General features: G+C 33.5%; 1 protein-coding gene across 3 annotated transcripts in view; it reads left to right on the top strand.

Moving 5' to 3' along the window:
* Positions 1-14378, top strand: part of ERCC6L2 (ERCC excision repair 6 like 2) — an 84001-nt gene that overhangs the window by 23497 nt on the left and 46126 nt on the right. For all 3 annotated transcript variants that reach the window (XM_031447098.2, XM_010974857.3, XM_064490104.1), the window contains exons 8-12: positions 111-224; positions 1088-1207; positions 2912-2983; positions 3573-3718; positions 8510-8605. In XM_031447098.2, the coding sequence (XP_031302958.2) occupies positions 111-224; positions 1088-1207; positions 2912-2983; positions 3573-3718; positions 8510-8605 (548 nt within the window). The remainder of the gene's footprint in view (positions 1-110; positions 225-1087; positions 1208-2911; positions 2984-3572; positions 3719-8509; positions 8606-14378) is intronic.

Genomic DNA, 14378 nt, shown 5'->3' with positions numbered 1-14378 from the left:
ATAGTAACCAGATAGTAAATATTGTAAGTGATACATTTCGTGATGTAAGTAGTTACATAGCCATGTTAGTCCCTTGCTTATTTTTATTTTCTGTACTTTTCTGGTTACAGACCAATTCACATGGTGAAACAGTGAAAACCTTGTATTTCAGTTACCTTGCAGTCCTTCAGAAGGTCGCTAACCATGTCGCACTACTGCAGGCTGCTAGCACCTCCAAACAACAGGTTTGGGTTGGCTTTTTAAAGTTTCTTCTTAATGCTATTCGGTATAAAGTTTCTTAGCCAGATATCCTTAAGATATTTTTGTATGAAATTTAAGAGGAAGCTGACTTCTTGTTTTTTAATTTAGGTGTCCAGGACTATATGCACTTAAGTTTCTAATGAAAGTGAGAAAATTGAACCTTAAAATAACTTTTTTCTGCCTCTGAAAATGTTCATTTATTTGTTTTCCTAACATCTTTTGATATAATTACTGATTAAAGGTATTTGATGAGTCAGTCCTAATTCCACTAACAGTGTGTCTAATTACATTTATCAAATCTGATGGATTAAAATGAGGATTTACAATAATCTGTATGTTAAATATATGGAGTGTTTCCTAAACTGGCAAAAATCAGTAATTTCAAGGTTTAGGCATAAATGGAGTCATTTATTTTGGTCTTTTCAACTGTGTCTTATTCTAAAGCACAACATAAATAAAGATCTTTTTTAAAGCTATTTTATATGATGATTTTATATTTTCTTTTTGTGTTATGGTCTTGAGGCTATTCAAATGTAATTTGAAAAGACTGTTTGCTTTTTGGGAAGTATTTGGTTCCTTGTGTAGGAAATCTTAAGAAAGTAACAGTAAAATTAATAACCATGTCATTATCTCAAAACTCATCAAAACCGTATATGATTAACATGTATCTTTAACGTTTTCTGAATCTAAGTCTGACTTAGAGAAGGTAAAATCTTCAAAATAAGGACTGTAATAATTTAGGACTACAATAATATGGTCCTTCTAAATAGATTTTTTTATAAATAATTTCAAGTTATACAGATTTAAACATGTTTTGTTGAAATTTCTTGTATGTTTTTCCCTTAAGGAAGCACTTATCAAAAGGATATGTGATCAGGTATTTTCCAGATTCCCAGATTTTGTGCAGAAAAGCAAAGATGCAGCCTTTGAAACACTTTCTGACCCAAAATACAGTGGAAAAATGAAGGTAAGTATTCTTTTTTCAGGTTGCATGTACGTAAGAATGATGTACAGTGTATTTATCAAATGGCACGACAGAGATACCAATTAATCAGAATGGATGCCTGATCATTCAGAAGAGAGAGTGACCAAAGACAAGACATGTGGTTCTGCCAGCATTTACTAGCTCACTGCGAACCCTGCGTGTGATAGGTTCTCAGTTAGTAGTAGTTACACCAAGTGCACCTCAGACTTTCCTTATTGGTGTATTGGATTCGTGCCCTCTTAAAAAATGTATGCTGTCACCACCTATACAATAGCTTGTCTTCAAATGTTTAAGGAGAAGCTCTACCAGGAATATAAATGTTAGCGCCAAATAAGAGGATGAGGATAGGCAGTAGTTCTGAATTAGAGAAAGGAGTTTCTTGAGGAGCTCAAGGTGGACAGGGCCTCTATGTCTATAGTGAATTTTCTGCCTCTTGTTTTTACTTACTGATCTTGATTATAAGGTTGCTAAATCTCATTTGTGGCAAGGGAGCGTTTGTGTATACCAGGAAACTGACCTGTCGGTGCTGCTCTTGGTGATGTATTAACTGAGGGACGGGTGTGAAAAGGAAGGCTAGGTTCTCCAGCCACGTCCCTGGCCTTGGGCGCTGCGTGTGACAGCTGCGTGGAATGCTGACAGCTTCCAGCCACCTTGCAGCAGAATCTTTATTTATGGATTCAGAGTTTTACAGAACAATTCCCAATTTTTATGTTTTGATTAAGGAAAAATAATTTCTTTTGGCAAAAAGTTAAAAAAAAAAAACAAGAAGGGAAGTAATTTAAAGTAGCTAGGGGTCAGAGCTAGCACAGTGTCTTCTCTTGCTCAACTATTAAAAGGGTTTTATATTGAGTATAAGTTTTTTCATTTAGAAGTTTAAGTGTTTGTCATTTAATAAATGAAATTGGTTAAGTGTTTATTGTATAGTTCAGAAAAATGTTATACTTAGTACAGAAAATTCCTTTTCTTTCCTTTGTGGTTTGCTTTTCTGCAGCGTTCTGGAGCTGTCATTGCCAGATGTGGAAATGCCTGTTTTAAAAATAACAGTATTACTATCATACACAGGCTTTGGATTTTTTTTTTGCTTCCTCCCTAAAAGCACTGTGTATGGGGCAAGTTATTGGCATTTTGAGGTCAAAATCGAATCTGGAGTTCAAGGTTTACTGTAAATAGAGAAACAGAGAGGAGAAAATGAGAAGAGGTATATATATCTGACTGACTATTTTAAGAAAATAAATATCAAGACTTTTAGAACCTATATGTAATTAAACATATTTTGTTATAGCTAGCTAGAGAAAATTTAGATACTTCCTGAAAGGAATGCTCCTCCGTAGTTTAGTTTCTGAACATATTGTAGGTATAAAGAAAGTGTATTTTGGAAATTAAATTAATCCATTTAAATGCATCCCATAATCTACAACGCTTCCTTTTTATTAAAACCAGATGAGATGAAATAAAAGTCTTTGAGAACTTCACCTCATTATTGATAATATGATGATGAATGACATTTCATGTAATATCTAATATTTTATTTCTCTAACTTGGCAAAAAATGAAGGGAATTATGAAAGATAACTGAGGTTATATTGTATAAAAAATAATTTTTAAGATATTCTCAAGTGATGTTTATATGTGTAAAGTATACTTTAGATTGAAACTGGTTCACTGATGTTCTGTGGTTTATTTCCAGGTCCTTCAGCAGCTTTTAAATCATTGCAGGAAAAACAAAGATAAAGTTCTTCTTTTCTCCTTTTCCACCAAGGTGAGTTTTGTCTGAAGTGCATTCTTGATTGGCTCAGCCCTAAACAGCATCCAGCCATATTTTCTGTCTTATACTTACTTTAGGAAATGGTAATGTGGTAAGCAACTTTTAAAACAGATGCTTAAATGTCAATTATATCACTGTTACATACTGTCAAATAGCAAGCTCAAAGATAGATTTCTTATTCTCTGTTGATGTTTTTGTTAATAATTAGTGTTCTTTAAAACATTTAAGACATTTTAGAATGTGGAAAATAGCAAAAGTAATGAAATATATTTACCTTGATGAGTTAACCAATACTTTTCTTTTTATTCAGTTTTAGTTTAAAAAATAGAAGATTGATTTTTTTTTTCCCTGAAAGATTGTTTTGTTTTGTTTTTTAAAGGTTGCTGAACATTAAAGTCAGTTTCAGTATAATGGGAAGATATATATGGGTCAGGAATTAGAAAATTATTTTTTGCTCTTCTAATTGTAAGAAAGAAATTGTGAGCAGCAGTAATTAACACTTAGTAAATCTCACCTCTATAATGGTGTGAAACTTATTAAGGTATGAATTTGTTTTTTGCACATCTCTGTATCTTTCCTCCAGTTGCTTGATGTGCTGCAGCAATACTGTATGGCGTCTGGGCTTGATTACCGACGACTTGATGGAAGTACAAAATCAGAGGAAAGAATCAAGATTGTGAAAGAGTTCAACAGTACACAAGATGTTAACATTTGCCTTGTCTCCACAATGTAAGAAAATAAAATTTGATAACTTGATTTTTATCTAATTGCTTTTAAGATTTAGGGTAATTTTTAAGCTGTTACTGGATTTTTAGTGGCTGTGCTTACATTGCTTTGTTTCATTTGGCTTTAAAGAGAAGAAGCAAAGATGCTATTAATTTTGACTGAAATAATATCTTGAGTTTTACCTAAACCATTTTCTCAGTTCCCTTTCATCACTGAATTCTCTTTATATGCCTGAGTTTATTAAAAATAACAATCCAAAAAAAATGGATGTTTCCTCCTAGAAATTTTCTTTGGTAGTGTTTTTGACTCATGTCTTGTGGTTAGAACTGTCAGACTTAATTGAATAATCACGTTATTAATTGAATAGCTGAGAATCATTTGTAGCAGTGGTTTTCAAACTGGAATCAAGGGGTCCTAGAGAACCCAGTGGGCTTAGTGGACCAGGAGTTTCCCTCCTCTGTCTCTACCTGGTCTCAACCAGAGCAGCTCCACACTTACAGGTTTGATTAAAGTTAAATCAGTTCTAACACCTATTTATGAATCTTTCAGTAAACCTTTTTTAAAAGTACACACTTTAGAGAAAGATTTAAGTCAATATAAACACCTAAGAAGATTAATCCCTTTTGGGGGTTAACAAATAACGTAACTTTTGATATCTAATGTAATAAGTATTTTGTAGATATGCTCCCTATCTTTCAAAAATAATTTCAAGAGACATTTAAAATAAAAATATATAAAATGCAAAAAAGGAAAAACTAAGTCAAAATAAAAATTACTTAAAATGAGGAATCAAATGATACATATGATGAATGAGCTACATAACTGTTGAGCACTGAAATTATTTTTGAATTCTTATAACTAAAGCACAAGGAGAGAAGTTCTGGATTTCCATTTTCCTGTAAAAGAAGTCAAGAAGTAATTTCTCATTTAAGTCCTTAAGTACAAAACATTAAATGATATAGAATACTGTCCTCAGTTAAATTTTATAAAACACACATGAACATTCTTAGTTTTTAAAGTGTTTTTAAAAGTAATAAATGCCTTCAAAAACAGTTCAAATAATTCAGAACTTATGACAACCAATTGTCTTTCATTCCTCTTATGCTCAACCCCAGTCTAATTTGATGAGCTCAGCTAGAAAGCTCCTAATTATCTCTTCAACTGTATTAGACATTGCTGTTTAACCCATTCATTGAATTTTTAATTTTTAAAGACTACTTTTTATGTTTAGAAGTGCTGTCAGCTGATTTTTTTTCAGCAAAATCTTTGCAGGACAGAAGAATGTGCAATATTTAAAGTACTGAAAGGGGAAAAAAACAACTTATGACCAAGAATACTTTACCCAGTAATACTGTCATTCAAACTTGAAGGAGAGAAGAGGTTACTAGACAAGCAAAAACTAAAAGAGTTCATCACCACTAAACCAATCTTACAAGAAATGTGAAAGGGCCTTGTTGAAGTGGAAAAGAAAAGCCCATAACTAGAAGTAAGAAAATACAGGAAAGAAAAAAATTTCACTAGTTAAGGCAAATATATAGTAAAGGCAGTGGGTCAACCACCTAAAAAGGCAGTAAGGAGGTTAAAAGACAAAAGTTGTAAAATCAGCTATAATTACATTAAGTAGTTAGGTGATATGAAAAGTTAAAAGATGTAAAATACAGTGTTAAAAACATTAAATATGGTAGGGGGAGTAAAAATGTAGTGCTTTTCGAATGCATTCAAAATGAAGTGACTGTCAGCTTAAAACAGATTTTTTTTAATATATTTTTATAAATATAAATATATTTATAAAGAGACTAAAAGAAGAAGAAAGGAACAAAGAACTACAAAAACATCAGAAAACAACTAACAAAATGGCAATAAGTATATACCTATTAATAATTACTTTAAATATAAATGGACTAAATGCTTTAATAAAAAGAGGCTGGATGAATGGATGCAAAAATGAAATCCATCTGTATGCTGCCTATGAGAGTCACTTCAGATCTAATGACACACCCAGGCTAAAAGTGAAAGGATAGAAAAAGATAATCCATGCAAATAGAAACAGCAAGAAAGTGCAAATAGAAACAGCAAGAAAGTTGGGTTAGCAGTACTCTTTCAGACAAAATAAACTTTAAAACACAGACTATATAAAAGACATACAAGGACAATCATAATGATAAAGTGACCAATCCATGAAGAGGCTAAAACATTCATAAATATTTATGTTCCCAACATAGGAGCACCTAAATATATGAAGCAAATATTAACAGGCATAAAGGGAGAAACTGACTATAATACAGTAATAGTAGTAATACAAAAATCAATTTATCAGTGATTAGATCATCCAGACAAAATCAATAAGGAAGCACTGACCTTAAATAACCCATTAAAACAGATGGACTTTATAGATATTTACAGAACATTCTATCCCAAAACTGTAGAATACTTACTCTTTTCAACTGTACTTGGAACATTCTTAAGAATAGATCACTTGCTAGGCTACAAAATGAATCTTAGTAAATTTAAGAAGACTGAAATCATAAAGCATCTTTTCTGACCACATGATGTGGAACTAGAAGTCAATTATGGGAGGAAAACTGGAGGGAAAAAAAAAAACACATGGAGGCCAAACAACCAAAGTTATTGTTTAATGCTATTAAACAACCAGTGTGTCAACACAGAATTCAAAGAGAAAATTAAGGAAAGGGAAAACAGGAGGCCAGTGAGGTAAAACATACAGGTGTAATTTAATAAGAACTTGAAACAGGGTAGTGGAAATAGCCATGGAGAAGGGACTCATGAGAAAAACATTTTTGAGGTAAATGACAGGACTGGATATTGGTTGGCTTTTTAGTTGTCTTATTTTATTTGTCCTATGAGTCTATTGAGGACAAATTCTCTTAGTTTTTCTTAGACTGAGAATGTCATGATTTCCCCTTTCATTTCTGAAGGATGTTTTTGCTGGATATAGAATTCTGGCTTGATAGTCCTTTCAGCACTTGAAAAAAGTTGTACTGCTTCCTCCTGGCCACCATGGTTTCAGATGAGAAATCCGCTTTCATTTGAATTGATATTCCCTTAAAATAGTGTATCATTTCTCTCTGACTGTTTTCCAAGAGTTTGTCTTTTGTTTTCAGAAGTTTAATTATAATGTATCTTAGCATGAATTTCTTTGGGTTTATGCTTTCTGGCATTAATGCAACTCTTTGTATTCTTTAGGTTTATGTCTTTTCCCAAATTTGGGAAGTTTTCAGCTATATTTCTTTGAATACTTTTTCAGTCCCACTCTCTATTTTCTCCTAGGACTAAAATGATACAAATGTTAACTCTTCTGTTACTATACCTCAGGTCTCTAAGACTTCTCTTTTTTTTTTTTTTTTTCTCCCAGTATATTTTCTTTCTGTTGTTCAGATTGGGTAAATAATATTGACCTGTTCTTATGTTTATTGGTTCTATCCTCTGTCATTTCCACTGTAAAATCAAATCCATCCAGCAAATTTTGTAATTCAGTTATTTTTCGATTCTAAAATTTTGGGATCCTCTCTTTCTTTGCTGGGACTTTCTATTTTTAATTTGTTTCAAGCATATTTGTAATTGCTTTTTGAAGCATTTTTATTGTGGCTCCATTAAAATCCTTGTCAGGGAATTCCAGCATCTGATTCTTTGTAGTGTTATCATCTATTAACTGTCTTTTCTCATTGAAGTTGAGGTTTTCCTGGATCTTAATAAGGCTTGTAATTTTTTATGGTATGTTGGACATTTTGAGTGTTATGTTATAAAACTCTGTATCTTATTTAAATCTTCTGTTAGCCAGACACCATGCCAGCCACATTGGGTGGAAATCCATGTCTCTTGCTTGGCCTTTGTTGACATCTTGAGATTGAGGTGCTTCATTATTATTTCTGTATGGGCTCCACCCCACTCCTCCACTCCAGAGGAGACCTCATTATAGCTGACCAGAAATGAATGTTCCAGCTCTTCAGTCTTCTCTGACACCACCTGGGTGGGAATGAGAGATGCCTCATTACTGTCAGGCAAAGGGGGAAATTTAGTCTCCTCACTTAGCCTTTGCTAACCAGGTTAGGGGTCAGACTACAGATTTTTTCCAGTGGTGGTTGCAAGAATAGGCTGGTTATTATCTAACATTTTTTATATCTTGAAACTCTGTACCTTTCCTGGTTCTTTGGCTAAAGGAAGAAGCCTTTTATTGGGCTTTTTTGTCTGTGACTGTTGGCTGTTGGCATTTCCAATTCACTGGCTTCTCTAGAACTCAATCTGGGATGTATTAGGCAAAAAGAAAGCCAGGGAACTCACTGCCATGTCATCCTTAGGTGTTGTGGTCTCCAGCCAGACTATGTTCTCTCTGCCTTTCAAACTCAAACGTTTTATTTTAAATGTAATGTTCAGAGTTTTTAGCTACACTTAGTGGGAAGAATAAGGAAAAGTACATTTACATTTATATTGATTTTTTAAAGTGTGTATATTATTTAGCTGGAGTATACTAGCAGTTTTTTAAAAAATTATGTTAGGAAAATCCTATTGAATAGTATTTGAGTATCTAAAAAATGTAAAAACCAGCACATCCTACTTAATGGACTCTTATGCTCAAATTTCTTAAGGATATTCTAGAATGGTAGAAAAAATGTTCTACAGCTATTTCACTTATGGCATATTTGTGTTTTAATCATCTTACTTTTATAATGCTAATGTAATATTGTATTGCTTTGCTTACAGAAACCTGGCATAATTGAGTTATAGAGCAAAAACGTTGATTAGCTATTTTAATGTATTCTTTTCTGTTTATTCCAGGGCTGGTGGACTAGGCCTCAATTTTGTTGGTGCCAATGTGGTTGTATTATTTGATCCTACTTGGAATCCAGCCAATGATCTTCAAGCAATTGACAGGTATAATAGTGACAAAATTTAAAGTAACCTGCAAATATTTTAATTTAAAGATGCTCCTGAATTTTTCAACTTGTTTATAATGTGACTGTGATTAGAAGATAAGGAAGACCTTGTAAAAAATTTTTAAAATTTTATGTAAGATAACCCTGAACTTCTGAATCAAATGGCAAGCTGATAAAAGCCATCTATTTTTCATTCATCTCAAAATCCCATTATTGTGACAAGATTGATTTGGAAGAAAGAATGAGTAATACTGCAGGAAAATTGGAAAGGTCACTACTGGTAGATCTGAAGTTTTGCGAAACTTGAGGAAGAATCTGTGTGATAAAAAACCTGCAGAGAAAAGCCACAATCCAAGGTCAGCAGGAGAGCACAGAGAAATTTCAAGTGTGGGGTCAGCAACTTCAGGATGTGGGGGTAGACAGAGTGCATCCTTCTGGGAAGTTAACATGCTGACTCTAAAACAAATCCCTCTCGCACACCCTTTACATAAAGAGGGACTGACGTGCAGTAGGTGCTCCTTGATCAAATCTAAAAGAATAATTTCATAAATTTTATAAACAAGTGGGGAATCAAACTGACAAAAGGTTCTTACAGTGGATGTTAGGGCCAAAACAAAAGGCATGGAAACCCAGACCAGGTTTCTTACACAGTTCATCTTACCAATATTTTACAGTTTCCTGAGTACAGGTCTTTCACATCCTTAGTTAAATTTATTCCTAGGTATTTTATTCTTTTTGATGCTATGGTCAATGGGATTGTTTCTTTAATGTTTCCTTCTGATAGTTCATTTTTAGTGTATAGAAATGTAACAGATTTCTATATGTTAATTTTTGAATCCTGCATCTTCACCAGATTCATTGATGAGCTCTAAGTAGTTTTTTATTGGCATCTTTAGGATTTTCTATGTGTAGTATCATGTCATCTCTATACAGTGACAGTTTTACTGCTTCCTCTCCAATTTGAATTTCTTTTGTTTCTTTTTCTTGTCTGATTGCTACGGCTAGGACTTCCAATACTATGTTGAATAAAAGTGCCACAGTGGGCATCCTTATCCTGTACCTGATCTTAAAGAAAATGCTTTCAGCATTTCACTATTGAGTATGATGTTAGCTATGGGTTGGTCATATATGGCCTTTATTATGTTGAGGTATGTTCCCTCTATACTCACTTTCTTGAGAGTTTTTATCATAAATGGATGTTGAATTTTTTCAGAAGCTTTTCCCACATCTATTGAGATGATCATACGATTTTTATTCTTCAGTTTGTTAATCTGGTATATCATCACGTTGATTTGCAGACATTGAACCATTCTTGCATGCATGGCATAAATCTCACTTGATCATGGTGTATTGGTTGTAACTTCTTTTTCATTTCTGATGTTATTGATTTGGGTCCGCTCTCTTTTTTTCTTGATGAATCTGGCAAAAGCTTTATCAATTTTGATTATCATTTCAAAGAACCAGCTCTTAGTTTCATTGATCTTTTCCATTGCTTTTTTAGTCTATATTTCACTTATTCCTGCTTTGACCTTTATGATTTGTTTCCTTCAACTTTCGGTTATGTTTGTTTTTTTTCCTCATTCCTTTAGGTGTAAGGTTGTTTATTTGTATTTTTTCTTGATTTCTGAGGTAGGTGGTATCATTATAAGCCTCAAGACTGCTCTTTGGCTTTGTCTCATATATTTTGGATCATTTTGTTCTCGTTTTCTACTAGCTTTATATGTTGTTAATTTACTACATTTTCTGTACATTTGCCTTTACCAGTGAGATTTTTCCTTTCATAATTTTCATACATCTAGTTGTGGCATTTTGTTTTTCAAATAGAAAAGCCCTGAAATATTGATTGAAAGTTGGTTTGGTGGTGCTAAACTCTTAGCTTTTGCTTGTTTGTAACACTTTTTCTCTCTCCATCAGATCTATATGAAAGCCTTGCTGAGTATTTTTCATTGTAGGTTTTTCCCTTTCATCGCTTTAAATATATTGTGCTACTTCTTCTGGCCTATGGATGTCTCTCTTGATAAGTCAGCTGATAACATTATGGAAGTTCCTTTGTATGTAACTTGTTGCTTTTCCCTGGCTGCTTATTTAATAGTCTCTCTTTATCTTTAATTTTTGCCATTTTAATTACAATGTTTTGGTGTGCTCCTGTTTGGGTTGATACTGTTTGGGACCCTTTTTGCTTCCTGACGTAGATATCTGTTTCCTTTCCCATGTTAGGGAAGTTTTCAGTTATTATGTCTTCAAATATGTTTTCTGCTCCTTTCTTACTCTTCTTTTTCTGGGACCCATATAATGTGAAAGTATGCTTGATATTGTCCCAGAGGTCCATTCTTTCTTTTTTTTTTTTTCTTTTTTCTGTTCAGCTTCAGTGATTTTCACTGCTGTGTCTTCTAGCTCACTGCTCCATTCCTCTATATCATATAATCTGTTAATTCTTTCTTGTGTATTTTAAAGTTTTATTTGTATATTTTTATTATTAAGGTATAATTGACTTATTGTAGTATATTTTTTAATGAAATATAGTTGGTTTAGAGTATCATATTAGTTCTGGGTGTATAGCATAGAGATTCAGTATTTTTACAGATTATACACTGTCGAAAGTTATTGTAAGATATCGGCTGTAATTCCCTGTATTATACAATATATCCTTGTGGCTTATCTATTGTATACATAGTAAGTGGTTTATATCTCCTAATCTCATACCCCTATCTTGTCCCTACCCTCTTTCCTCTCCCCACTGGTAAGTGCTAGTTTATTTTCTATATCTGTGATTCTATTTCTCTTTTGCTATATACATTCATTTGTTTTATTTTTTTGATTCCATATGTAAGTGGTATCATATAGTACTTGTCTTCCTCTGTCTGAGTTCTTTCACTGAGCATATTCTCTACGTCCAACTATGTTGCTATAATTGACAGAATTTTATTCATTTTTATGGCTGAGTAATAATCCATTGTGTATGTATATATCACATTTTCTCTATCCATGTATATGTTGATGGACACTGAGTTGCTTCTGTATCTTGGCTGTTGTAATTAATGCTGCTATGAACATTGGGGTGCATGTATCTTTTTGAATTAGTATTTTCATTTTTTTTCTGAAACCCAGGAGTGGAGTTGCTGGATCATATCGTAGTTCTATTTTTAGTTTTTTGATGAACCTCCATACTGTTTTCCACAGCGGCTGTACCAATTGTACATTCCCATCAACAGTGTTCAAAGGTTCCCTCTTCTCGACATCCTTTTGCCAATAACATTTATTATTTGTGGTCTTTTTGGTGATAGCTATTCTGAGAGGTGTGAGGTGATACCTCATTGTGGTTTTGATTTCCATTTTTCTAATAATTAGCAATATTGAGGATCTTTTCATGTGCCTGTTAGCTTTGTATATGTCTTAGGGAAAATGTCTTTTCAAGTCTCCTGCCCATATTTTGATTGGGTTGTTTTGTTTTGATACTTTTTTTTATACTGAGTTGTATGAGCTGTTAATACGTTTTGGATATTAACCCCTTGTTGGTCATGTCATTTGTAAATATTTTCGCTCATTCCTTAGGTTGTCTTTTTGTTTTGTCAGTGACTTCCTTTGCTATGCAAAAGCTTTTAAATTTAATTAGGTCCCGTTTGTTTGTTTTTGCTGTTGTTTCTTTTGAAGAAGACTAATCCAAAAACTGTTGCTATGATTTATGTCAAAGATTGTTCAGATTATGTTCTCTTCTAGGATTTTACGGTTTCAGTTCTCATATTTAGGTCTTTAATCCATTTAGAGTATTTTTTTGTATTTGGTGAGGAATTGTTCTGTTCTCATTGTTTTACACGAGGCTGTCCAGTTTTCCCAGAACCACTTATTGAAAGGACTGTCTTTTCTCCACTGTGTATTCTTGCCTCCTTTGAAATAGATTAGTTGACCATAGATGCATGGGTTTTATTTCTGAGCTCTCTATTTTGTTATGTTGATCTATACTAAGGAGAAATGATAAGGAGAGAGTTTTAATTTCAAATGAAAGGACTCTTAATGATAACTCAAAGCCATATGAAAATATAAAGTTCTGCAGTACAGGTAAGATATAAACAAATATAAAAACCAGTATTATTATAATTCTGGTTTATAAGTCTACTTTTTTTTTCAGGATTTAAAAGGCAAATGTATAAAAGTAATTTTAAATCTGTATTATTGGATATGTAATGTATAAAAGATAATTTGTGACATCAGTAAGCTAAAAGGTGATGGCAGAGCTGTAAAGGAGGATTTTTTTTAAATGCAGTTGAAATTAACTTGGTATCAATATAAGATAGAATAAATTTGAGTCCACATAGTCGATTTGCAGATCCTGCACTTTTAACTAGCCTCTTGCCACTGACAGCTGTCCTGGAAAATGGTCAAATGAAAACCACAAAAAAAAATCTCCATTTCTTTTTGTCTTAATGACATTTGTTGTAATTTTTTTTTCACCTAGATCCTAAAGGCTTATCTTATTTATCCCAGTGTTCCCTCAAAACACAACTCACTGTGCTTTGGCTTTCAGTGAGTCAGTTGACGATAAAACCAAATGAACAGCATCCCCATTCCCCTCCCTCTCCTTCCATTGACTCACGGGAGGAACCAAGATGAGAAGTGAAGGTACTGACCTGCACACTGTATAACAGTTCCTCAGCACTTGTCTCTGTGTGATGAAAACCATTACTTAACACATCCGTACTTTATGGACCTAGAAATTGATGAAGCATAGGTCCAGTATAACATGTTATCCCCCATTCTTCTCCAGGTGTGCCAGATTTTCAGGACCCCAAGATGTCCTCTAGTAAAGGCCCTTCTTTGTGAGCCAGAATGGGTGGAGGAGGCAGAGGGAGCACCAGATATAATGACACAGTGTGACTTTATAAGGTTAAAATTAAATTTCCCCCAAAGTGTAACATTTTCACGCATGAAGCAGTATGGCCTTGCCTCTGATCCCCCCATGTCTGTTGCAAGTATTTAGAAGCAGGTGACCTCATTCAGAGCATCCAACAAAGCCTCCATCTGGGAGAAGCCGCAGGGGCTAGACCTATAGTTAACCAGTGTGGTGAGTCAGGTTAGAGTTTTGATTAGCTCTGTGGTCCATATCAGAACACGTTAGATACTAGTCAGCTGAGGGATCCTTTCAGAGAGACTGGCTGGAAATCTTGGTGGATGAGGGCTGTAAATCTGCAGTTGCATAGGCTTGCCAGCTGAAGAACTGTTTGTCTCCCAGGTTTGTTTGTATTTTTTTAACAGTTTCAGTGAGGTATAGTTAACATACAGTAAACTGCACATGTTTAAATTGTACAGTTGGTAAGTTTTGTTATAGGTATACACTGAAACCATTAACCACGATCAAGATAGTGAACATATCCATGACCCCTAAAATTTGCCTTGTGCTGCTTTGTAATTCATCCCTCTGCCCCCTCCTGAGGCCCCTATTCCCCAGCACCCATTGGTCTGCTTTTTGTCACTATGGATTAGTTTGCATTTCTGAGAGTTTTAATTTAAATGGAGTCATTCATAAGCTTAAGGCCACCATAAAAGAAAAATAATGAATTTAGGAAAATCTTTTGGACAGTGGAAGGTGACGTTTCAACAGAAATGAAGTTGATACGTATATTTTTTCTATAATATGTTTCTCCTCAATGACTGGCCTTTTTATATTAATTTTATATGACTTTCTGTTTTTACATTGTTATTAAATATATAGTATATTTAAACATAAAATATTTCTTTTTAAATGAAAACTTTAGTAGTGTTTTGTTTTTGTTTTT

The sequence above is a fragment of the Camelus dromedarius genome, chromosome 10 (assembly GCF_036321535.1).
Source record: "Camelus dromedarius isolate mCamDro1 chromosome 10, mCamDro1.pat, whole genome shotgun sequence".
In the NCBI taxonomy this organism is placed as follows: Eukaryota; Metazoa; Chordata; class Mammalia; order Artiodactyla; family Camelidae; genus Camelus; species Camelus dromedarius.
The sequence above is the reverse complement of the archived record's forward strand: the minus strand, read 5'-3'. Positions and strand labels throughout refer to the sequence as shown.